This window comes from Girardinichthys multiradiatus, chromosome Y (genome assembly GCF_021462225.1).
Source record: "Girardinichthys multiradiatus isolate DD_20200921_A chromosome Y, DD_fGirMul_XY1, whole genome shotgun sequence".
Taxonomy (NCBI): domain Eukaryota; kingdom Metazoa; phylum Chordata; class Actinopteri; order Cyprinodontiformes; family Goodeidae; genus Girardinichthys; species Girardinichthys multiradiatus.
In genome coordinates this window covers 41372303-41398688 of record NC_061818.1, presented here as the reverse complement: position 1 = coordinate 41398688, position 26386 = coordinate 41372303, and the positions used below count along the sequence as shown (strand labels likewise).

The 26386-nt window shown below is 42.5% G+C and overlaps 1 protein-coding gene across 2 annotated transcripts; it reads left to right on the top strand.

Annotated features, from left to right (window-relative positions):
* The first annotated feature begins 432 nt into the window (after nucleotides 1–432).
* LOC124864321 (calpain-15-like) lies at nucleotides 433–22121 on the top strand. 2 transcript variants are annotated; one of them, XM_047359072.1, is made up of 15 exons: nucleotides 433–687; nucleotides 834–1087; nucleotides 3060–4305; nucleotides 6066–6256; nucleotides 10530–11601; nucleotides 11931–12139; nucleotides 12280–12463; nucleotides 12864–13087; nucleotides 13169–13294; nucleotides 13658–13810; nucleotides 13972–14133; nucleotides 14352–14572; nucleotides 14691–14836; nucleotides 17945–18123; nucleotides 20331–22121. In XM_047359072.1, the coding sequence occupies exons 4-15, from the start codon at nucleotides 6093–6095 to the stop codon at nucleotides 20506–20508; spliced, it is 3018 nt and encodes a 1005-aa protein (XP_047215028.1). In that variant the 5' UTR covers nucleotides 433–687; nucleotides 834–1087; nucleotides 3060–4305; nucleotides 6066–6092; the 3' UTR covers nucleotides 20509–22121. The 2 variants fall into 2 exon arrangements, with proteins under 2 accessions (XP_047215028.1, XP_047215029.1); XM_047359073.1 differs by lacking the exons at nucleotides 433–687; nucleotides 834–1087; nucleotides 3060–4305 and adding an exon at nucleotides 4329–5926.
* Nucleotides 22122–26386: the final 4265 nt, after the last annotated feature.

Sequence of the window (26386 nt, the reverse complement as noted above, 5' to 3'; positions counted from 1 at the left end):
ATGAATGATTAGAAAAACATCCCAGCTGGTCACAGATGAGACAAACATCTCCACCAAGAGATGAACAAAGCCTCAGTGACAATGTTGCAAAGAAATGAAGATGATCCACAGAAGTTTGAGGAGATATTTACGCAAATCTAGAAAATAAAATCTGAGGAGAACCGATTTCCAAATGATCACAGAGTCCAAAATGAAGAAACGGCCACAAAGATCTGAAAAATCTAGAAGATAGATTCGTGAATACATCCCATCTCCAGTTTGACCCGGTTTCATACGTTCCCATTTCAGCCCGACCTGCCGCCATTTAATGTTATCAGCAAAAGGTTCTAATGTCATGTAGAATTTAGTTCTCAATTACCAACAAATTTTCAATTAATTGTGGTTCTGATCCAATCAAATGTCTAGGAAGAATCCTTTAAAATTTAGAATTACAACACAGATACAGCTGGATTTAAATATGGTTCAAGGTTCTGCTCTGTTTGCAGAGCTTCTAGTAATGTTCCTTTAATTAATGAGACGGGTCATCTTCACAGATCTCAGGTTGAATTCATGACAAGCTGTTTCCTCAACCCAGCGGTACTGGAGGAAATGGGAAGAAACTTCAAAATAAAAGTACAGATGACGATTTTCATCCTGCCAGAGCCTAGTGGTCCTGTTTGACCCAGATCTGAAGGAAAAGCTGCCAAGGTCTAAAGAACAACCCTTCAGTTTTCATCCCTTCATTATCAGCATGAAGATCAGATTAATTATTTGCCTTTTAATAATGTATTATTAAATTCTAGTTATTATATAATATAAAAAATTATAATTTATTCCAACTGATCTTTTTCCAGGTCCAAATACTTTTTTAGGAGGCCGAGGTCTGTTGGGGGGGTTCCGGGTCAGGACTGAGCACAGCTGGTAGCTTCTCTTTACAGCATAAAGCTTTGCTTCACAGAACGCATCTGATTTACTCAGAACAATTTGCCAAGCTCAGGAAGATGATGGACATGGACAGTCCAGATGTCTTCTGGAGAAAAGGTTGATGACAAGACAAAGATGGAGCTGTTTGGACCCAATGGTGATAAGAATGTCTGAAGGAGTCAAGGTGAGGCTTTCAGACCTAAGAACGCTGTACCAAGTGTCCAGCATGGTGGTAGCAGCATCATGTTGTGGTTCCGTTTTGCCATGTGTGTGGAGGTGAAGGTATGGACTGGTACGACATAAATGAAATACCCCTCGGGTTTAAGTTGTTTGAATCTGAATCTGAACAAATTGGATACAATAATGAAGGAAGACTTCTTCCAAATGCTTCAGTTTCACCTCCAATCAACATCTATGTAGGCCAGGGGCGGCCAGGTCCAGACCAGGAGAACCACTATCCCTCAGCTATTAGATGCATCCCTTCTCCAACACCTGAACCAAAGGGATGTCTCTTTACTGGACCTCTGCAGAGCTGGAGGACTGGATGCTGATGAGGGAATTTAGGAATGATGGAGCAGAGATGCATCTAAAAGCTACAAGATAGTAGCTCTGGAGGAGCTCTACCTCTTGTCTAGATGGATAAAACCAACAGTTTAAATGAACTCCAACAGTTCTGCCAGAAGCTTGTTGATGTTACAGAAAGTTTGGTGGAGGTGAAACTTGGTTAGGATAGTTGGTCAGCTATTAGAGGAGGTGTCTGTGTCTATTGTTATAGCAAAGAAACAAATAAATATGGATGTGCAGTCAGTTCTGTTAGAAATCGGTGGAGCTGTGTGGAATAATGAGTCCATCCTGGAGAACAACGGTTCTGATAGATGAATGAGAGGAAACCACAGTTCTATAGATGTCTGTAGCTGCAATCACTGGTGTCCTCATCCTACAGGAGGTCTTGTGGACTGGGATGATTCATTGGGCCTTAATATAGGGTCAACTGGTTAGTTCTGGTTTTATTTTGAAACGTGTTTTTTCTTGACATCTGTTTTAATTACTTCCTGTTTTGCTGTCTGAGTTTCTTTGTCACCTCTCGGCTGCTATTAATTTGTTCTTGTTTCTGGTTGTGTTGTTCCTGTTTTGAACCCTTTTCTGGCTCTCAGTTTAACCAGAGCTCCTTTTCATCCTTTTCACAATGTCACTCCTTTCAGATCTTTGCTAGATCCTTCCTTTGGTCCTGCCTGGTGTGATCTTCACTCCTCCTGGTCCTAGTTCCATTATAGTTTTACCTTCTTGTCTCCAGCCCTGGAACGTTGTCCATTTAACTAATCCCTCCCCATGAGTCTGGAGTCCTCACATTCTCCTGCAGCTCCACACTATATGGCAATGAAGCAGTAGTCAGCTGTTTGACGCTGAGGAGGATTTGGACCTGGGATGCTCTGACTGAAGAGTCGTGAAAGAATCAGTTCATTCATGTTACTGATTCATTTTTCCAGCAGACTTTACAAGACAACCAACATGATAGTTTAATAAAAGTCTCTTTATTGTTTTCCTGTGTATTGGTATAGAGATGTTTATTTCTCTACAGCTAAGTTCCGGAAAGAACTTCCGGTTGACTCGAGTGGCTGTGGTATAAAAGAGGGTTAGTGAGACGCATGTCTCTGCGCTTCCACCGAGTGGCTCACCTGTTGGACTGGGCTGCAGAGAGGGACAGATCGCATTATATGCGGCTTTGATTTCCTTGTGTTGCTTCTCCTCTTCCTCCTCCTCTTCCTCTTCCTCTTCCTCCTCCTCCTCCTCCTCCTCCTCTTCCTCCTCCTCCTCCTCCTCCTCCTCTTCTCCTCCTCCTCCTCCTCCTCCTCCTCCTCCTCCTCCTGTGCGCGGCTGTGTGGATCGGCAGGTCTCTCCTATAACTGGATCGCTGCTGTTCTGTCTCCGGACCTCTGTGTGAACGTCTGGATCCCGGTGGCTCTTACCGGGGCTTGAATTGTTTGGGTTGTGGCATCGGAGGGCCCAGCTCACATCCCGCATTGGTCCCAATCCTCTTTTTTAACTTAGTTTAGGGGAAGTTACTGGGTTTATTTTGTAAATGACTTGTTTCTTTGTTTTTATTATACTGGGATGTTCATGATATTTATTAATTGTTTTTTTTTTTTTTTTTGCAGCTGAGGCCCGGTGGTGGTCCTGGTGACGGTGTCTTCCTCCTTTGTGTGCCGTGATTCCTGAGTTTGGGTTGTCTCACTGTGTCTGGTGCCTTTTAATAAGGATTATTTAGGTTTTTCTGCGTTTAGTGGACCCAGTCCCTCAGTACTGGGTCCTGCGACTGGTAACCTCAGCTCCTGTGGGTTTTTGATTTTATTTTTTCTCTGTGATAACAAGTGTTTTTAAATCCGGTTTTAATAAATTGACTTTGTAAATTCGGATCTCGTCAAAGTCGTCACAAGTATTGTTATAAACGAACCTGTGTGCCTTTTTCTTACACGAAGGTAATATCTGGGTGAAATTCCCAGGGTGTCGTTGTTGAGCTTTTTATCTTTGGGTTTTGGGTTATAGTACATAAGATCGCCACAACTGGAATCAGTTCAGAAGCAAAAAATTAGATTAAATCTAATTTAACACGAAGCTGGAACCTGTTTGGTCAGGCCTTTATTTTGAAGTCCCTCAGGGGGAAGTTCTTCAGCCTAGGTGCAGCTTGACAGCGACGCTGACCGTGCAGATGGATCAGAGAGGACGCATGGACCACAGACACCTCCGTGTCCCCGCAGCGCGTCCGGTCAAGTGGGTCCAGGTGAGCCCTCCGCTGCAGCTGCTTGTGGCGCAGCGTCAAGATGTCTGCAGGTTCTGCAGCTTAGCTGGAGTCAGGGTGAAGTTCTGCATCAGAAGCATCCGCAGTGAAGCGCAGAGACACTCTGACATCTGCTCTGTTCCTCCTGCCTTGACACTTCAACGGTTTAGCTGATTTATCAGGTTTATCAGAGTGATGTCTATTAAACAAACTGGATCCTGCGCGGGATGAGCGGTTCTGTGAGCAGCAGGAGCACTCTGACGCTCCCCGGTGTTTTGGACTTTAGAATCATCCTTCAAGGACAGAACCGAGGAGAGAAAAAGGTGAGGTCACCAGAACAAATCAGATCTGCAGCCTTTCATTAACGCCCAGAGCTTCATCATACCTACTGTCTGAAGAACTCAGAACTCCCTGAGATCCTCCACCACTCAACTGGACTCCATCTGAACCAGTTCTGTAGGGTTTCACATATGATGTCTTGGACTAAGCAAAGGACGTAGTGAAACCTGTTTAGCAGTTGCTCCTAAAGGAAAAACTTTCCCTTTTTAGTGTGTGTGGAGGTTTCTACGTCTGACTGAAAGCTTGTCCAGATCTGCAGCGTTATCTGGATCATCTTCATGGAATCTGTGAGGAAAACTCTCAGCAGATCATCTGCATCATTAACATAGCAGAGTGTTTATAGGCTTCAACCCATTAAGGTGAAGGAAGCTTTTCTTTTCTACATCATCTAGAAGTCTCTCCTGAAACCAGAAACCTGATGGAAGAAAATCCTGAAAAACAACTGAATGACCAGCAACTGGACTGTTTGTTACCAGCAGGAACCAGAATCTCTGAAGCAGGCCGAGGATAACCCACGTTGGCAGAAACAGGATTTGAACTGCAACTATGTGTTTTTTCTAGGAAGCCATGGCATGTACTGCAGAAGATGAAGTTAACTATCAGATGATGCATCTCTCAGGGCTTTGCTGGATTTTTACCATCCTGTTCCTGTTGATAGTTTTTAGGCTCCTCAAGTTAATTTAAAAGAAAATGACAATATTAATAACAGTCTTGAATTTTGACTAGTTTCTGAACTAAAGGAGGATGAAGGAGAAGTGATTTACCTTAATTTACCTTATCTAAGCTGCACTTCAGCTAATCTGAAGCTAGTATTATTTGAAGCAAAGGGTTAGCTTGTTTTACTTTGTTTATCTTAGCTCACCTCATGTTGTTGGTTTGTGCCATGGTGCGTTTCCAATGCAATGCAGGAACCAGAACTAAATCAGACACAAGCAGTCAGTAATCCACCCTGAAAGTGGCCCAAAAGGGAGGCAGGACTTTTTGGAAGGAACCTGAACAACAGGTGGAGCTTCCTGGTGGGAGGAGCCTAAACATTTCTGACGGGCTGAATATCCCCATCGTTTTATTCAGTCATATTCTGTTCTCCAAGTCATATTTTCTCTTTAGTTCTGTGCTTCTGTTGGCAAACATTAAGACCCAGAAACCCAGTCTGGACAGCTCAGCGTTTTACAGTTTGCATTCAAATACAAGTAGAAATATTGAACTGAAGGGGGCGCTGGCTTCTACTTTGCAGAGATCCACTCTGATCCAGGCCTTTTTAAGAGATTTTAACAGTAAACATCTATTCAACCTTTATGTTCTGAAACACGGATTAAAGCTGTCACAACAGGCTGCGGGGTTCTGTCACAAGTTAGGGTCACACCTTGGAGTATTACAAAGTTCCAGTGAGCTAGAAGTTAGTTTATGTGGTTTTAGAGAACATTTAAAGTCCACTCTACCCAAACATTTCCACGCAGTTTGGAGTGAGTCTGTAGTTTTGAAACCATAACCACCGTGAAACGGTCTCAGTTTGTATTAGTCTGATTTCATTGTTTTTAATTATATTCTTGACTCAGCTGTTGGTGGAGATTACTCCAACCACAGATGGACCTGCTCAGCTTTAGGAGACATCATCTACATAAATAGCCTGAGTTTCAGATCTTACAATGGAAACACACAAATAACTTATCTTGGCATTAATGTACGCACCAGTCTGACCTTTAGGCCTTTAGACACTTTTGTTCTTCTTTTGTCCTCCACTTGTTGGATTAGTCCAAAGATGTAGGAAAACATTCTGAGATGGTACCATTTTTCTAGTTGAACTTGGTTAAAACTGAAGGAAAGGCAGTGATGGAGAAGGAAGACCTTGAGAAACCTGGATAACTACTGATCAAAACTACTTTAAAGAATGCAGGGAAGTCTTGAAAGGTCATTAGATCTGACTGAACAAGGTTCCTGCTGGAAATAAATGTGCACGTCTCAAATTGTACAAAATGTTTACATTAATCACTTTAGCATCACCTGACACTGATGGTTTCCTGATGTTCACTTCTTATTCTCTCCTTAGGGCCACTCCAGGTGAACCAGGAGCATCATGGGAGCCTCCTCCTCTTCCTCTCTGGTTGAGGATGCTGATGGCGACGCTACACCCCGAGGAGCAGCTCTCCTTCCGTCCCCCATCATGGGATGTCTGAGGAGCAGCCAAAGCAGCTTCATCCCACGGCAGCTTCCCAGAGCAGGCCGGCACAGAGAGCGCAGGTAGAAGCGGTTTTACACGAACACATCCCAGGAGAAGAGAACCACTGGAGATGCCAGATAACTTCTGAAGGCAACATGAAACCAAAAACGATTGCAGTTTAATGAGCCTAAAGACATTCTGGGAACAGGATGTCTCGGGTTTCCCTTCTGGATCCAGAACCTCTATAAGAGGTTCAAGCAACATCACATCTGCAGTAGTTGGAAGTTAACAGGTTTCAAGCATAACCCTAAACTTTCTCATCATGTGCAGCAAGATCCTGAACTAAGTTTGTTCCCTCTTTGATTTTCAGAAATTCATTTTTCCAGACATAACTAAGAAAATCTTGTATGTTCTGTGATCACAATAAGGTGTTAGAATGCAAACATTTGGGAATGGGATTAAGTCGAATTTATTTTCCACTGTCATTGTTTGTATTACTGGACTAATGGGCTTTAAATGTTTCATGAACTTTGTGATATAAACTAAACCAGATGCTCTCTTATTAATTATTAGTGGATCTCTGCCTCCCCATCATTCAGCTGGGAGTCCAGTTACTGGCTGACTTGAAATGTAATGATTCCAGGGAAATCCCAGATCACTAAACCCATCTGGAAATGGGATCTCTCCTTTGGGAATTCAGATTTGAAGACACAGAGATCAAAATATTTTTCATTAATAACAAATTAGAAAAAAAACTGCTGTCTCTGGCAATCTGGAAACATGAATTGTAAAAGTAGGAGTCCAGAGGAACAACATGAAAGCTGATTTATTGCATAAAATTATTTTCATATCAGCAGTTAAAGAAATGTGTTTTAACTCTGTTTGAATTTTCTGCTTATTCACTGTAAGATCAATATTTGCTAAGTCAGCCATGTTTTTATTTATTTATTTTAGTTCAGTTTAAATAAGTTAATTTATAAAGTGCCAATTCACAACACGTTGTCTCAATTTTCAATTTAATCGAACCAGACAGATATTTTACATAATATTGTAAACACAAAGCCGAACCACCATAGTTTGAGGACGTAGCCAAACCACTAATGCTAATATTAGCATGCTAAGTTTGAGGACGTAGCCAAACCACTAATGCTAATATTAGCATGCTAAGTTTGAGGACGTAGCCAAACCACTAATGCTAACATTAGCATGCTAAGTTTGAGGACGTAGCCAGACCACTAATGCTAACATTAGCATGCTAAGTTTGAGGACGTAGCCAAACCACTAATGCTAACATTAGCATGCTAAGTTTGAGGACGTAGCCAGACCACTAATGCTAACATTAGCATGCTAAGTTTGAGGACGTAGCCAGACCACTAATGCTAACATTAGCATACTAAGTTTGAGGACGTAGCAGAACCACTAATGCTAATATTAGCATGCTAAGTTTGAGGACGTAGCCAAACCACTAATGCTAATATTAGCATGCTAAGTTTGAGGACGTAGCCAAACCACTAATGCTAACATTAGCATGCTAAGTTTGAGGACGTAGCCAGACCACTAATGCTAACATTAGCATGCTAAGTTTGAGGACGTATCCAAACCACTAATGCTAATATTAGCATGCTAAGTTTGAGGACATAGCCAAACCACTAATGCTAATATTAGCATGCTAAGTTTGAGGACGTAGCCAAACCACTAATGCTAATATTAGCATGCTAAGTTTGAGGACGTAGCCAAACCACTAATGCTAATATTAGCATGCTAAGTTTGAGGACGTATCCAAACCACTAATGCTAATATTAGCATGCTAAGTTTGAGGACGTAGCCAAACCACTAATGCTAATATTAGCATGCTAAGTTTGAGGACGTAGCCAAACCACTAATGCTAATATTAGCATGCTAAGTTTGAGGACGTAGCCAAACCACTAATGCTAATATTAGCATGCTAAGTTTGAGGACGTAGCCAAACCTTTGTCAGTGTTTCACTGCGGTATCTCAGGGTGGCAGCATGTTGGGGTAGCTGTTGTTTTTGTTCTGATATGAGTTATTTTTAAAAACTCATATTCTTCCTTTTGTGGATGAGGATTGCTAAATAATAAAGATAATACATCCTCTTCTCTTTGCTCCTGCTCTGAATCCACAGCGGATCGGGGATTGGGGCTGCAGTTATGGAAGACCATTCCTGCCATAATTACAAATGCATACGCAATAAAATAAATACTGGGCCAGAAAATAGCTACAAGTATAACTTAGTGCGCAATTGAATGCAACAAAATAATAAAAAGAAGAGATTTATTTATAATTTTTATTATAAATTTTTATTTTATTTATTTATTTATTGATCAACTACAGTTGCATGTTTCTGAGAGTATGATGAAAAAGTGTAACTTAAACATAAGTTTGGTTTGTAAATTATAACCTCCTAGCAAACACGTAGCAGTAATGTTAGCATGCTAATGTTGGCTAATGTCACAATAATAAAGATTTTCAGAATTGCTAAACGTGCCTAATGTCAGTAATTTCTCAGACACTTCAGGTGTTAAGCAGCTTCTCTAATTAAGAGCCTAAATTTCTGTTGTAAAATGTACATTAAACATGTGCCAAACAAATTGGTGTTTCTATCTTTTGAAGGTTTTAAATTAGAAAACTTCTCTGTGATCCTGCAGCTACTCTGCTCTACTGTAGGTTTTTGGCCAAGCTAGTTAAGTAGCTTCCTTCATGAGTATTTGGAGGTTTTCAGCCATCCGTGAGTTTAAATGTGGTATTTTATATGAAGATTAATGAGTTTAGTGGGTGTGATGATTAGGCAGAAAAAAACTAGCTTCACAGCCTCTGTGATAGTCTGCACAATAGTTTTGGCCCTTAGGGGTCAGTGGTACACCAGATTTCCACATAGCTTTGCAAAATGAAGGTGCATAACTTGTATTTTGAAGCATAGCTTTTATCAGAAGCTCTGATGGAAACAGACGCAACCCTTTAGATGGTTTATGCTTTAGAAGATTGTCTTGGTCGCACTGAGCTGGAAGTTTGTCCTGGTATCAAACTATTTAGAGATCAGAAAGAAAATGTGGGACAGACGCTGAGAGGCTCCTCCTGTTTCTCCCACTGGATGTTTCACCACAGATAATCTGATGTAAAGCTGAGGATCATAAATCTTAGATAGACAACGGAGGTTTAGTGCTTTATCTGTGTAATGTAGAAGGCAGAACACAAACTCCTGAACATAGAGATGAATCTGATACACAGCGGGAAAGTGCGGATATAGTTGGATCATTTCCATATTCATGCATTTTAATGATCTCCCCATGAGGGTAGAAGAAAGACAGAAACTGCTCTTCAGCCTGGTATTTGTGCCCTTTTTCTGATTTGTGTCTGGGGATTCCAGTGACATGGAAACAGTTCATCTGAACATGTTTGATCTTTATGTGCAATCAGGGTTTTTTCAAATATGTAGATCTCATATATAGGAGTCACTGTGCAGCTGCTTGGGGAGTCTCCAAGGAGGACCATCTACCTCCATTTCACTCTATCCTCTCCATCCTCCTATGTCACAGCTTCATCTCCTCCTGCTCTACATCCATGAATCCTCTCCTCTTTTCTTGGCAGCTCCACATTCAACTTCCTTTGTTCAAAATATCCACTCACCCTCCTCTGCACATGCCCAAACAAAACAGCCTCCTTGCACTCACTTTGGATGGTTGGAGGGTTGACCCCATCATCGTCTCCCAAACCTCTACACATTGTTGTTAAATACCAGCTGGGTTGTGCAATAGGTGTAGATTAGGTTCATTTATTCGAGCTCTGTTTATTGTGCTGTGCATGTGAAGCATGTGTTAGAACATAGCAGGCAGGCCTCACTGAAGGAGAGGATCAATCATAACTTCTGTCACATCCCTTTTTGAAAATCAAGCATTTGCTTTTTTCACTTTTTCCAGACCAAAAAAGCTGCTTTCTGCAGATGGTACTTTTCCCCTGTTCTATCTGTGTATCACAGACATATATGATTTTTACTGACTGTAAATGACATGATCATGAATAGTGATTTTATTCTGGCTGCAAATGAATCTTTGACTGAACGAGTTGCTTTTGTTGCTGCTGCTGAAAGAAAGTCAGATGCCTAAATATCTCTTAGTGGTTCTGATGTGAAAGATGCTTCTTAAAGGATTCAGATTCCTTTAATGTACAGCTAATTGTGTACTTGAACTGATCTTTAGATGTTACGGGTCAGAATGAATATTTGGAGATGTTTTCCTGTGCCAGAATATATTTGGGACAATCAGACATCAACAGATCTTTTCAAAGAAAGTAGAATCAGCCTCAAACCTTCTGTTTTGTTTTGTGTTTTCTCTGCAGTTTCTCCTCTGGTTCGGTGCCTATGCAGAAGACCAAGTGGGCCTGTGGCTGCTGTACTTTCCTCAATTCAGCTAGTGCCCCCCGCTGTTCCATCTGTGAAGCTCCTCGGCGAGGATCTGACACCCGCTGCTTGTGGCCCGGGACTGACAGAGGGGGTGCTGGGTGGTCCTGTCCTCGCTGCACGCTGACCAACTCTCCCAGCAGACTGGCCTGCTCTCTGTGTGGTTACAGTGGGCCTTTGAATCTGGCTCAGGACTCAACCGGACCCCAGCTCCGACCACAGCGCTCCAGCAGCTGCTCTGGACCCTTGAGGTCTTCATCAACCGAGCAAAGCTGGAAACTGTCAGGAGGAGCAGGTGAAAGCAGCCAGTCCTGGGATTGTTTGAGGTGCACTCTGCAGAACACGCCTGCCTCTGTGTCCTGCTCTGCCTGTGGTGGACCACGAAAGCTGTCTCTGCCTCAGATCCCAGCTGAGGCGCTGGTAGTGCCTGAATTGTGCCAGGACGCAGCAGCACAACAGCCTGAAGCTGCAGCAGGGTTGGTTTCTCTCTCCATTTCAACCCAAGGGGAGAGGTTAGCGGTGGAAGCTTCACATTCGAACCCAGACTCTGCAGCACTCAATCCAGGGCACAGTAATCCACTTCCCTGTAGCCGCAGAGAGGTGCCGCCTCCAGATGTTCACCTCCATCAGACACAGAACCCGTTATCCTCTCCTTCAACCCTCAACGTTCCACATCTTCCCTCCCAGTCCGAGCTGCTGATCAGCAGGAGGCTCAGTGTTCTGAAGGAGGAAATGTCCCCGCTGTCTCCTGCATCGGTCGCCGCGTTTCCAGCTGTCACTTTCCATCACTCCAACACTGAGGAGTGGTCGTGTTGCATGTGCACGCTCAATAACCAGGTGAAAGCCAAGCAGTGCCAGGCCTGTCGCACTCCACAGCCACACGCCGCTCATCAGAAGACAGCAACAACGTTGCAGAGGAGGAAGGAGAGCATCCTGGTGGAAGAGCTACGGCAGAGCGATGAAGAAGAGGCCAGAGAGCAGTGGGAGAACGTGGTCAGCTTCTGCAGAGAGGTGGGTGCATGCTGCAGCTCCTCCATCCTGCCACACAAACTAAACTGAAGCAAAAACATCTGATATGGTTTGAGAAACGCGTGGTGAAAATTTCCCCTGAAATAATCCGTTCTGCTTTCATCTTTTAAAATTATTGCTTTTCTTGTTCATTCTGACTTCAGTTTTTTTAATTCTTCCTTTATTGTTTCAGAATATTTTGTATAACATTAAGAATAATAGTTATTCTTATAAAAGTAATACTTGAAAGTAATTAAAAGTAATTTCATAAAAAGGATAAATCCATTTTGATATAATAATTAGTAGCTGGTGTGTTTCACTTTGTCTCCCAGAACTCGGTCACATTTGTGGATGACGGCTTCCCTCCTGGTCCGAAGTCTTTGGGCTTCCCGATGGACGACAGCGTCCAGAAGCGGGTCAGGAAGTGGCTCCGCCCCCATGAGATCTGCTGCAATAACGTCAGAGATAGGGGGGTTAAGTGGTCGGTTTTCCGAACGCTGCGGCCGTCGGACATCTTGCAAGGACTTCTGGGAAACTGCTGGTGAGGAAATGACCCGGCAAGAAGTAAAACGGCCCCGGGTTACTGGTTTATACTGGATGGGGCTCAGTTGACCTTCTAGACCTGCGTGATGTTATCAGGATGTTTTAAATCTTTCTAAAGTGTCTTGTTTTGGACTTCAGGTTCCTGAGCGCCCTGACGGTTCTGGCTGAACGTCCTGACCTGGTAGAGAAGGTGATGGTGACCCGATCAATGTGTCCCGAGGGAGCCTACCAGGTTCGCCTCTGCAAGAACGGGTCGTGGACCATGGTGTTGGTGGACGACATGCTGCCGTGCGACGAGAATGGACACCTGCTCTTCTCTCAGGTGAGGAAGATGATGGAGAGGAAGATCTCCTCAGGATGAAGATCAAACCAGTCTGACTGTTGCTTCACAAACGGGTTCTTCTCTCCATGAACACAAACTGAAAGAATCTTTGGAAGGTTTGGGTTCAGCTTTAAAGAACCAACATAAGATAAAAATCATTTAATTTTATTTTCTTTCTTCTCTTCCTGTTTTAAGAGAAACACATATAATAAATAATTTTTACATCTAAAACATAATTTAATGAGGGCATAAATGTGTTTTATGTTATGATCAAAGTGAAGAGGACAGAATGACGACAAACATTGGAGCAGAAGATTAACGGAACCATTTCTAAGGTAGAGTTGGACTCATAACAGTCCTGTCAGTTCTAACCCGTCCAGACTGTCGTCTCTCTCTGCAGGCTCAGAGGAAGCAGCTCTGGGTCGCTCTGATTGAGAAAGCTCTGGCAAAGCTCCACGGATCTTACTTTGCTCTGCAGGCGGGCCGAGCCATCGAGGGACTGTCCACCCTGACAGGCGCCCCCTGCGAGTCGCTGGCCCTCCAGGTCAGCACCACCAACCCAAAGGAAGAGCTCATCGATACAGACCTCATCTGGGCCAAAATGCTAAGCTCTAAAGAGGCGGGGTGAGGTGGGACTGACACAGCCAGTCTGAGGGCCGGAGGTTCTGTTGAACCAGGATAATTAATCCCGGTGCTTTAATCCAGATTCCTGATGGGAGCGTCCTGCGGAGGAGGGAACATGAAGGTGGACGACCTGGAGTACGAGTCCTTGGGTTTACGTCCTCGACACGCCTACTCTGTCCTGGATGTGAGGGACGTGGACGGCCACAGGTGAGGTCTCAGCAGCAGTGGGCGGAGCCTCCGAAAAATGGGAGGGGTTAAAACTGAGCAGAAAACAGGTGGCTTTTAAAAATAATAAAGGAGTTCATTTGTAGGAATTAGTAGGAAACAAACAAGTAAAATATGTTAAAACAAATAAATTATTTGGGAAATAAAAATACTTTTAATTTCATTAATATTTTCTCTCTGTTTCCTGTTTATGTATTTTAGAGTTTATTGAATTTGTTTTATTAGGTGAACTGAACTTTGTTTAATTAATAAGGGCTTTAGTGATAAATCTTTACTATCCTCTCAGCTGTTTAGTTTCAATGAAGAAAAACTGAAACTTTTTTTTACTGATTTAATTGGTCTCAGACTGGTACAGATCAGGAACCCGTGGGGCCGGTTCTCTTGGACCGGAGCATGGGCGGATGACTGGCCAAAGTGGCCTCCACACCTGAAGAGGGAGCTGTGTGCACAGCGAGCGCAGAACGGCCTCTTCTGGATGGACTTCTGGGATTTCATCAGGTAGCTGAAGGATGGCAGAGGCCTGGACTGTTGGAGAACCTGGAGTTTCATCTCCTGGTGAATGAACTGCAGGGATCCCAACTGCAGGAATTCTCTGTTCCAAATTAAAATGTTTTTTATTCAGAAGGGTCCACTCAGACCTTTCACCTTTGACCCTACAGGTACTTTGACTCTGTGGATATCTGTAAGATTCACCCCGACTGGCAGGAGGTCCGTATTCCAGGAGTTTTCCCCCCAGGATCCGACGTTCCCGTGACGGTGGTGTCGATGACGGTTCTGGAGAGAACGGCTGTGGAGATGGTTCTGTTCCAGCGGGGCAGTAGGTGAGAATCACCTTCAGGTCAATCAATCAATCAATCAAGGCTGCATGTATCTCTGCAGGATGCTCAAGTGGAGGCCAGAAGGAGACGAGACAGGCATGAGAAACCCAGCAGCAGAACTCAGAAAATTCTGTGCTTTAGAACCAGCATCAAGTACTTAGAATAAACGTATTCAAGCTGTTGAATATGTTCCTACTGGATCTTGTCCTTCATTCCCTCAGGCGCTGGGACATAGCAGAAAGCCACCTGTTGGACTTGTGTGTGCTTCTGTTCCGGGTCGCCTACGACAGCTCCGGGTCGCTGACCCTAGGCCGACTGCTGGCCCACAGCCGCCGCTCCGTCAGGAGGTTTGTCGGCTGCGACGTCATGCTGGAACCGGGCGAGTACGCCGTGTGCTGCTGCGCCTTCAACCACTGGAACAGCTCAGCTGCGGAAGATGCAGGTCCAAACACCTGTTCTGTTAAAAGTCCTGATCCGGATCGCACGTCTTTACATTTTTATTCCAAGCAGCCAGATTTGAGGATTAGGATCACCGACAAGCCTCTGCTGTTTATTTCCAGTGGTTTCCGGTGGACCCGAAGCAGCGGGCTACATCCTGGCGGTCTACAGCTCCAGACAGGTGATGGTGGAGCAGGTAACGGCCGCCAGTGCCACCATCGCTGACGCCATCATCCAGCTGGCTGAGACCAAAGGAGAGCGACACGAGGTGATGCTGTCTTCTCCTGACTTTCCTTTCTTCTTCTGCTGTCAGGCTGCGGCACACATTAAATAAAATACAGCCTCAAACAGCCGGGTCAGAATCGGAATTATTTGTCATCATACGGTGTAAAATGAGATCCTGTGAAGGTGAGTGAACCAAGCTGCTGCAGCGCCATCTTCAGGCAGAGGTTAGGATGGAGTCCACAGAGGTGGGCTGACCATATTTTGATTTCCAAAAACGAGAACAACTTGGCCCAGCCTCAAGACACATTTCAGACAGGCTCCTCAGAGGTCAATGAAGACGCTTTATTATAATTACTGTAATAAAATAAAATCTGTAACAAAATGATAGCTCTCTTTTCAAAAAAATAAATCAATAAATAAAATGAAATAATGTTCTAAATATAACTTTTTCTGTATTGGAAAATCCAGCTTCAACAAAATATTTCTTTTCAATGAAATAAATAAAAAAGTCGCACAAAGACACCAACTCAACAAACAAAAAGTATCTTTACTTTGAGCCTTTAGTTGTCTTCTTCATCCTCCTTGTCTGCCCATCCATATTTTGCTGTAGAGCTGATCTTTCCCAGCAGTTTTCGGTTGCTCAACAAATACACATAAAAGTCTTTGCAAGAAGAGTCTTTGAAACTGGATTTCACTAATAGAATCCCCTTCAGTGACTCAACAGACAGCTGGTTCTTCTCCTTGGTCCACTGGCTCTGCATCAGTGAGAAAACCCTCTCAGCATTTGCATTGTGAGAGGGAAGTGCAAAGACAAACTGTGCAATCTTCAGTAGTTTTGAGGAACGTTTTGCTTTCTCAAAATATTTGGTCCACTTCTAGTGCACCTGCAGGCTACTGAACGTCTCATCATTGCTGCACCTTTCTGTGAATTCCTTCAGATTGGTGACCTGGTCAAAACACTTAAAATCATCAAATGGCACCCCCGTCTCTCCTTGGTTCTTGATGCGGGCCTCCAGATCATTCCAGTTTGGTTGCTCACTCAGATCCATCCACATAAATGTTGAGAACTCTTCCATGGGACTTCTCCAGATACTCCAGACATGCACTGTACAGGCCTTGCTCATCAGCACAGAACGGCTCGCAGCCCTTACCAAGTCCATCTTTGTGCTTCTGTGCCAGTAGTCCCTTAACTTTAAGGGACATGAAGTTGTTGCTCTTGCGTTGAAGAAGAATGACATGGATATTGTTCAATATTTTCTTCACCTCCATAATGGACATGTTCTCTTGCTACATTTCTTGAATGTGGGTGTGGAACACAGACATGAGTGAGTGCATGTACCCCAGGTAGATGTCGACGAAGTCGTTTTCAAAAAACCTCTTGAGGACTATGGGTGGCTCTTGCTGAGACAGAAAATACACCTTTAAAGCTGGAAACCTCTGAATCCTCCTCTCAATGCTTGGGAACAATGACAGCCATCTTGTCTTGCTGTGAGAGAGCATCCTTCTGTAATCAGTCCCAACAAAATCACAGCACTCCTTCAGGCTCTCAGTGCGCACAGTGTAGATGTGGAAGTACTGGTAGATTTTGAACATGACATTCTCAAGGTCAACATCTATTGTGTCTGCCCCATGATGAGCACAATTATTCAAAATGTGTGCTGGGCGACCCACACCGATCAGACTTGTTCTGCAGCAACCTCTTCAAATTTGCAAACACATTCTTTCCCGCTTCATCACGTCGGATTTCTCCAAAATTTGTGTTGCGGTTGTCGCCAGTAAATGCGACACATTTTTCAGACAAATCGGTTTTTTGCCAGTGTTTCGGTGAGATATTGTGTGATGGTTTCTGTTGTCTCATCAGCTGTCTTTAACCTCAATCACTTTTGTTTGCACACCACCCTTCTTCCCGTCAAAATACTGGATTAGGATTGGGAATATTTTCACTGCTCCGTGGTCACTCCCGTCTGTAGAAACACCACGGTTCTGGATTTCTTTGAGTGCTTCATGAGCGACTTCAACAGAGTGGGCCGCTCTAACACCATTGACAATGGCTTTGGTCTTAGTGCGAGCGCTACTAAGCCTTTTAGCGATGTCTGGAAATTATTTTTTAGCAAGGTACTGGTGCAGTCCATGGGTAGCTGTTGTGATGTTTCACAGAATGAAATGCCATCGCACTTTCCTCAACATTTACAGCATCCTCTGTTTTCACAAGTCCAACAAAGTCCTCAGTCAGCTTTGCAGAGGAATTTTCACCTCGCCCCTTTTTTATGTTTTACGGTGTCCATGTGAGCTTTGAGATCTCCAATACTTTTATTAGACACTGAAACATATGTTCCAGCTTTTCACACGGTGCACTCAGCCTCCCACCGGGACGGTATGTAGGAAACTGTTTTGCAGTTCGTCTGTGAAGCTGCACTTTCGCTTCTGCATTTTGTGTCAATGCCAGTCAATTTAAGAATACGCTTAATGGTCCCATGAAAAATTGTGAAAACCAGACATTTTCATGGACTGGATGAAAAAAGTGGATCCAACTCCCCACCAGGTGGTGATCAGTGGACAGCTCAGCCCCTCTCTTCACCCGAGTGTCCAAAACATGCGGCCGAAGGTCTGATGATACGACAACAAAGTCGATCATCGACCTCCTGCCTAGGGTGTCCTGGTGCCAAGTGCACTGATGGACACCCTTATGTTTGAACAGCTAAAATTGTGTTTAATCTAAATTAAAACTAAGTTCAGCTTTTATTTTTTCTGATAACTTCATTCAAACCAAAACTTTTATTCATCTCAGGACGTTTTTCTGCCAAATTTATACCTCCTTTCCTCTCTGGGGGGTAATAGGGAAGGGAGCCTGTAGTAAGAGGTTCTGAACATTTCACCGGGTCAGAACCACCCTAAGCTGAACATTTTGTGGGGAAATCTGAACAAATCCTCAAATTTAAACTGTGATTAGGGAAAAACTGGAGGAGGGATCAAAATAATCATGGAGTCAGGTGAAGTCCAACTTCCTGAGACCCGTTTAAACTCTGAATGCTGGTTCTGATGGAACGAATGGCTGAGTTATTGTGGTCCAAACTGAACTGAGTTCATCACTGTATTGTTTCAAATCCCATTGATGTGAACGAAGGCTAAACTCAATGCTACCTCTTCTCAGGGTCGGGAGGGGATGACCTGCTACTACCTGACGCACGGGTGGGCGGGGCTTATTGTCATGGTGGAAAACCGACACCCAAGGCATCACCTGCACGTGTCCTGCGACTGCAGCGACAGCTTCAACGTGGTGTCGACGCGCAGCAGCCTGAAGACTGTCGACAGCGTTCCTCCTCTGCACAGGTGACCCTCTTTGGCCAGCTATGTATGTATGGAAGGCCGTTTTAGCATAAAACCGGCTTCATCTGATCAGCTTTAATTACATTCTGGATATCTGAAAATAAGTTTTACAATTTCAGATATCTGCATTTAGATTCTGACAAGTAAAAACAGTTCATGATATCTTGAATTGCATTTTAACAGATGAAAAAGCTTTTCCAGATATCTTAAATGACATCACTGGATTGGTCCTTTGAAGGGCCACACATCCATAATTACAGTTCAAGATATCTTAAACTTAATTATGAGTAGTCAACATTACACGTTTAGACATCTGAATTAAAGAAATTATGGGTAAGGCCTCTTTAGTGCTACCAGTGTCTGTTTATTGAAGCATTTTGCTGTTAAAACTTGGATGTTCTTTTGAAATAATATTAACACCTCAGCATAAAAATCAGGTTAAAAACACCTGAATCTGAGTTCGGCTGCCTGACATTACAGACCACTGCTAGTTAGTGGTCCATCTGCTAGTTAGTGGTCCATCTGCTAGTCAGTGGTCCATCTGCTAGTTAGTGGTCCATCTGCTAGTCAGTGGTCCATCTGCTAGTCAGTGGTCCATCTGCTAGTTAGTGGTCCATCTGCTAGTTAGTGGTCCATCTGCTAGTTAGTGGTCCATCTGCTAGTCAGTGGTCCATCTGCTAGTTAGTGGTCCATCTGCTAGTTAGTGGTCCATCTGCTAGTCAGTGGTCCATCTGCTAGTTAGTGGTCCATCTGCTAGTCAGTGGTCCATCTGCTAGTCAGTGGTCCATCTGCTAGTTAGTGGTCCATTTGCTAGTTAGTGGTCCATCTGCTAGTCCTAGTTAGTGTCCATCTGCTAGTCAGTGGTCCATCTGCTAGTCAGTGGTCCATCTGCTAGTTAGTGGTCCATCTGCTAGTTAGTGGTCCATCTGCTAGTTAGTGGTCCATCTGCTAGTTAGTGGTCCATCTGCTAGTCAGTGGTCCATCTGCTAGTCAGTGGTCCATCTGCTAGTTAGTGGTCCATCTGCTAGTCAGTGGTCCATCTGCTAGTTAGTGGTCCATCTGCTAGTCAGTGGTCCATCTGCTAGTCAGTGGTCCATCTGCTAGTTAGTGGTCCATCTGCTAGTCAGTGGTCCATCTGCTAGTCAGTGGTCCATCTGCTAGTTAGTGGTCCATCTGCTAGTTAGTGGTCCATCTGCTAGTCAGTGGTCCATCTGCTAGTCAGTGGTCCATCTGCTAGTTAGTGGTCCATCTGCTAGTCAGTGGTCCATCTGCTAGTTAGTGGTCCATCTGCTAGTTAGTGGTCCATCTGCTAGTTAGTGGTCTGTAATGTCAGGCAGCTGTAGATATCTCTTAGTTTAGCCCTTGTCATTCATGCTTTTCTGCATGTTTATTGCACTATTTAGATCTTGGTTTCAGATCTAAAATACATTTAAGACATCTTTAATAATGAGCTTATTTATTGGAATTATGACTAGTCAGAACAAAAAGTAAAATATCTCAAATTTACTTTATAGTCATAATGTAATTGTTGGAATCTGAAATATATGTGTCAGATAGTCAGTAATTTATAGATATCTTCAATTGGAGGCTCCATACAACCCAACGGTAAATCAGACGTCATTTATTCCAGTCAGAATATAATTAGAGATAATTACCAAATATGCCTAGTCGTAAATCAATTTCAGATACCTGGATTGTTGGTGTGGTGAAGGTGATTTTCTGTTAGAACGTCCTGAATTGAACTCACAGGGGAACTTCCTGAGATGAGCTGCAGAGACCCGGTTAAAACCACATTCTTCCTCTTCCTGGATGTGTTGATGGTCATGGGTTCCAATCCTGGGGTTTTTCTACATGCAGTTTGCATGTTCTTCCTGCGTGGGTTCTCCACGGGTTCTCTGGCTTCTTCTCAATGTCCAAAAACATGACTGTTAGTTTAACTGGTCTTTCTAAATTGCCCTTAGGTGTGAGTGTGTCCATGGTTGTTTGTCCTGTGATGGACTGGAGACCTGGCCAGTGTGTCCCCGTCTCTCAGCACATGGCCCTGAAGAGATAAGCAGATGAATTTCATATTGACCCAGTCGGGTCAGCCTTGAATTCCTTCTGCTGGTTCTGCTTCACACGATGAGGTCCAGCTGTTTGTCTCCAGTCTGCTCCACCTCGTGTTCCTCGTATGTTTCGTAGATGTGAAGCAGACTTTCTCCGTCTCTCAGACAGGTGCTGGTGGTTCTGTCCCAGCTGGAGGGAAACGCTGGATTCTCCATCACACACAGACTGGCCCACCGGAAGGCTGTCCAGGCATCTCTGGGGAACTGGAGTCCCTCCAAGGCAGCCCACAGTCCGGCTCTGAGTCCAGAGACGGCGGGTCTGCACCGGCCGAGACCGCTCTGAGAACCTGTTAAAGGAACCGGGTTCTGGTAGAACACAGGGTTAGTATGGTTTTAGGTACTGGGCGTGTTTAGGAACCCAGATATTTCTCAGAGTCAGAGCTGCTCAGAACCTGAGTTTAAATCTGGAAACAGAAGAATTATTTAGCTTGGATGATGAAGATTTAAAAGCAGAACTTTCTGTATCCCACAAAAATGTGAAACATCTGAAGATCCAGAACAAATGTCTGGTTTCCTCTCAGGACTGCATGACTGTAAATGTGAATTCACCCATGAATGATTTATTGTTCCTTTTCTAAGCATCAGAAATATTTAGGGCTTGCTATTTCATATATATTATATAGAAAAATAATCATTTAAATATTAAAACAACACGATGGCGCAGTTAGTATCACTATTGCCTTGCAGCAAGAAGGTCCTGGGTTCGACTCCCGGCTGGGTGTCTTTCTGCATGGAGTTTGCATGTTCTCCCCGTGTATGCGTGGGTTCTCTCTGGTTACTCTGGTTTCCTCCCACAGTCCAAAGACATGTCAGGTTGATTGGTCTCTCTAAATTGCCCTTCGGTGTGAATGAGTTGTTTGGTTGTTGGTTCTGTGTGTCTCTGTGTTGCCCTGTGATGGACTGGTGACCCGTCCAGGATCTAACCCGCCTCTCACCCATAGACTGCTGGAGAGGCACCAGCTCCCCTGTGACCCACTATGGAAGAAGCGGTATAGAAGATGAATGAAAAAAACATTAAAACTATTTCTAATTCAGAGGAAAATCCTACATTTGTTCCCACAAACATGATTGTACAGTTAATTTTCAGGGTTATAATTTCATGCAGTCATATTAAATGAGTCCAACTATAATCACAGATTCATTAAAAATGTGAAATAAATATATAAACAAAGAAAAAAAATCCATCAAATTTAGTCTTAAACCTCAAAAAAGCTCAAATCAAAATAATGCTTAAAGAAAATAAATATCATCATACATATTGTTTGAAATAATTGAAATAATTTTCAAATTCAAGATGCAATAAATAAAATAAGAATAATTATGATGAAGTTAAATCTTGACACAAAGCTAAAAATAATAAAAGAAATATATAAAAAAGTAAAACATTTAACAAAATTAATATCATGTTGCTCAGTCAACAAACCAGTAAGAAAACTATTATTAATTATTAAAATGTTATCATAAAAGCTAATTCAAAAGAAAATCCTGAGGTGAACAGGGGGTCTTCTCTGTAGGCTTTAGTTCTTTGAGGATCTTCAAAGCTGAACACCTGGACGAGATGAAAAAGAGCTTTTAAACAAACGGACCCTGAACCCAAAAGATCCTGAAGGTCACTGGTAACCAGTTCAACTTGAGCTAAGGTGTCTGGAGCTTGATTCCTCCTGTGAAGCTCTTCACCTGAAGGACCTGCTGCAGCTCTGCCTCTGAAGAACATGTAGAAGAGAAGGTTTTAGAAGATCCAATCTCATGGTAGATGTTCTCATCATGTTTCACATGGGACAGTATCTTCTGAGTGGAGGAAGCATTAGCACTTTATGAGATTATGCTGGATGATTTTTAACCAGAAATGAAGATGTTTTTATATCATGAAGCTATAATAAAAACTATGCAAATATACCAACAGTGATGTCATGATTTCCTGTCAAATCTGCTCTCCTCGTCGTTTCTTCTCCTGTGTCCTGATCTGCAGTTCTCCAGACCTTCTTGAGGTCTTTCATGGGTCCTCTTTAAATGTTGGTTCAGTTTTCAGACACATGTTTTTGACCTCTGACCTCTGAGTCACTGGGGAAGAAAAAGTCTCCTTGATGAACCAGTGTCAGTTCGACTAAATTTCCCCTTAATCAACGAAAATAATTTCCATATATTATTTGTGTGAAGATGTGATACTGATATTCCTGGCTCTATGAATAATATAATGCATGAATTATATATTCTTTCAATGTTTTATAATATATTATAAAGGAAGTGCTGCTTTTCATATACTGTAAAATATATGGGAATATATTTGGTTATATTGTAATCTTATATTCATTAATACATTTACTAATTAATGTAAATTAAGGGTGTTGTCTGTAGCTGGCTCTCTCTCTCTAATGATTCAGCCCCACCAAATATGGATCAGAATCCAAATAAATGGGAACAGAGGGTAATAACATATAATTAGATCAAATTTAAATGTTTTAGCGAGTTATGTCTATCTCTATATTTAATTTTTACTGAGCTGGACTATGGGCTGTATCCCAGTTGGGAGATGCAGATGGACTGGCTGGAAGAGTACCTGCAGGCATACAAGCTGTTCACCAAGAAGACTGAGGAGGTCAGCCAACGAGAACTCGAGACACTCTGTGTACAGGTCAACAAGTTTGCTCTGGCTTCTCACTTCTTCTGGGGCTTCTGGGCTCTCATCCAAGCCAAATACTCCTCCATCGACTTTGACTTCCTTGGGTACGCCGTGCTGCGTTTCAACCAGTACTTTAAGATCAAAACTACAGTGATGGCCCTTCAGATCCCAGAATTAGAAGAAGGTGAGGAGGCCAGGTGGAGGCTGCAGCAGGTGGAAGCCTGGAGATGTCCTGTAGGACTGGGACTGTCCTGTTGGTGGACGGCCGCTCACTCTGCCAGGCAGCCTTCGTCTTAATCAAGCGCAATTACTCTCATTCCTGCAAACCTACCTCGCACCCTTCCTGAGGCTAGCTGAAGAATGACAGACGGTTCATGTGTGCAAGGATCATAGATATATTTGTCTGAGTGTCAGAACATCCATTAGAGTGAACCTGCTTTGTCTGTCATACAACCTCCACAATCAGGATTTGAAGGTGCATTTTGCCAAGCATTCCCTACATGTAGAACATTCCTCCTTCTGTCTGCTGATAGTTGTCCCCTTTATCTGTTTCTCTGCTGGTCCTCCTCATGTTTGGTGCTAGCAGCTCATAGTTGCTGTACTTCTGCTCAGTTTGAGCTTCTGTGACTTGATTGTCTTCATAGCAGAGCAGAAATCTATTTGGCAGATCCCTGTTTTGTAGCAAACTGTGAGGAAGAAGAGCTAAAATGTTTATATATTTGTATTTATTTTTATTGTGGCTATATTATTTTTCATGGTTTTTTACAGGTGAAATGGGAAGTAGGGAGTTTGAAGGCTGGTCTGACCTGGAGTCGGTTTGGCAAAGCCAGTTCAGCCATTCCTCTCCATTTCATACCTGTAAATCAATCTGTTTGTCTTTCTCCATAAACATGTATAGTAGAGCTACCGGCTAGGAGAACGTTTCATGCCTGCAGTAAAACAACTGATGATTTCAAATTCTTTTGTACAATCTACCCACAGCTGTGAGCAAATGTGGCTCTTTGCCTCCTTTTCAGTTACAGTTTCATTGGAGCCACCCCAGGGGTCCAGGGACGGTAGGCAGCGGCCATAGTAACGTAGTGATATTAAAAATAAAGAAAGAAAGATCTGTGTCAAAGGTCAAATTTGAAGAACTGTCCGGGTGTGCTGCAGCCATTTTGCCGTTTCCTTTTTTTTTTGTATGATAACGTTGCAAAGACAATTTAAACTCTCTTAAAGGACTACGTTCAATACAAAAAGACAACTGCTCGGGTGCAATTAAGGCGCACAACAATAAATGAGCAATGCACATGGAGCATACATTAAAATAGTAACATTTTAGTTATTTGGTGGCTGTTGACCCGAGCAGTATTCCAGTCTGTCAGAATATTCAAGGAACTGTAATATATTTTAAAATCTTTAAGGAAACAAGGAACAGAAGGCTTGTTTCTTCTTCATTTACAACAAATATGATATTTGACCAGAAGTATTACAGTATTACATTGGACGAAGAGGAATCCAATTTAACAAAATGTGTGACATATTAAAATGGGGAATGTTGAGTTTTAGATTTAACCAGTTTTGTATATCTTTCCTGTCATGTGAATAGCAACATTCAAAAAATAAATGAGGAATAGTTTCAACATCTTGAATGCATAAAACACACGGGTCAACCTCAAATTCAAACCTACTTTCAAGAAATTCGCCAACCTGATTTATATTGTTTATTTTTGAAATGAGTTTCTTTCACTTTTAGCCATTTAACAGATTTGGAATGAGCCTTAATCTTCATTTGATCATCATAAGACGTTTCCAATTTCTTGAAAGAATTTCTTCTATAATCATGGTAGATGATTATAGAACCATTAATAAACTTGTTTGTACATTTGTAATCCAACAAATCACAATAATTTAACATCAATTTGGGTAATGCAATTTTTACTTTAGAGTACTGCGGTGTGTAGCAGCTCCTCAGCACTTAAATTAATCAGCTAGTCTCGATGGGTGATTTTAGCATTTTATTTTCCCTCAGTCCTTCAATCACCGTGAAAACTCGCTGCTTTCACTGAGGAACACCAAGTGTTCATTCATTTCCTTGTGCCAAGCATGTTGTCAGTTCAAGTCATTCATTGGCACAATGATTCTACAAGCCTTTATAGGGCCTGCCCTCATTAACTACAGCCACCTGTGAGGTACATACCAAAGAAAACCCAAAACATTATAAAACATAAACCAGCAATGCTAATCAAAACAGACAAACATTTATAAACAATCTTTGATGTTCTTAATTTAGAAAATTCACTTCGAACAATTTGACTTAAATAGTCTACAAAATAAATTATTTAGGCAATTCATTTTAAATAGATCACAATCCATTACACGGTGTATTTTGGATTAATTGAATCAATGACTGACGGGAATATATTTACAAACCATGTCAAAAACTCAAGTCCACAATTTAAATTATACTTGTTCACATAGGATGAGAAGCTCAAAATTTTACCATTAGTGTCCAATAAATCATTTACAAATATTATATTTTTATGAAACCAATCATGTATGAAGATGGATTTCCTGCCTTCAGCTAATTTTGTTCTATTATGGAGCATCAACAACAATGATAACGCTGCCTCCAACAGCTCCAGCAGAGATAGTAATAACCAGGCAGTTGGCTGAGAAAGAGAGGTCATCACAAAAGGTCTCCACGTCAAAATCCACAGGAGACGTGGACCCCCCCCATTATACCCCCCTCACCTCAAACCCCGACCCAGACCGCACAGAACTCTCTCATCTCCCCACTGAGCCCGCTTTTTGCTTTACTGGATTCTGATAACGTGAAAGGAGCTCTTAAAATCGGGACCCAAATGGCTCTGACATCTTCTCCATTCAACACCCCCCGTGGCCGAGGCCCTGCTACTAAACCAACATCTTCCAGAAGCTGCAGACCTCCACCACCTCCTAATCTATCTCCTCCTAATCAGGTATTTCATTGTTGGTGAAATGGCAGAGTACACAGCGCATAACAAGAAAATAAGGACACTAAATAATACTGCTGTTGAATGACTTCCGTTGTGGCTCTTGTATTTGACCTGACACCTCTGGGCCACCGTAAAAATGAGTCTGATGTGATTGTGAACGTTCCTTCCTTTAACAAATGCTGATTGACTTTCATCAATTATGTTCTTAAGACCATTGTTCAAACGGTCAGCAAAAACATGAGCCTGAATTTTGTAATAATTACATAATGTGATTGGTCTTTATTATCTAAATGGAAGACATATTTCATTGACTTTGGTAGTAGTCTTGTCACTCCTAGTTTCATTGAGTTAGAAAGATTTGCAGCAGAGATTCATTCTAAAAATGCCTAATAAAGCAAATCTCTAAGATCCTTCCAAAGGAAACGGGAAAATTCAGTAGTTAATCCATCTATGCTGAGGGATTTCCCCAAGGACATTTTATGAATAGCTTTATCCATTTCTTCAGTACTCAAATGGTTTTCCATTAATTTTTTTAAATCCAAATCAGTTTTACTGATAAAATCTTTGAGGTTTTCAGGAACATT

Excerpts from the sequence above, each read along its gene's own strand:
- LOC124864321 (XM_047359072.1), top strand. The coding sequence starts at position 6,093 with ATGGGAGCCTCCTCCTCTTCCTCTCTGGTTGAGGATGCTGATGGCGAC. Across the intron at positions 12,464-12,863 it reads GACACCTGCTCTTCTCTCAG|GCTCAGAGGAAGCAGCTCTG; the intron begins GTGAGGAAGATG and ends CTCTCTCTGCAG. Across the intron at positions 13,811-13,971 it reads GACTTCTGGGATTTCATCAG|GTACTTTGACTCTGTGGATA; the intron begins GTAGCTGAAGGA and ends TTGACCCTACAG.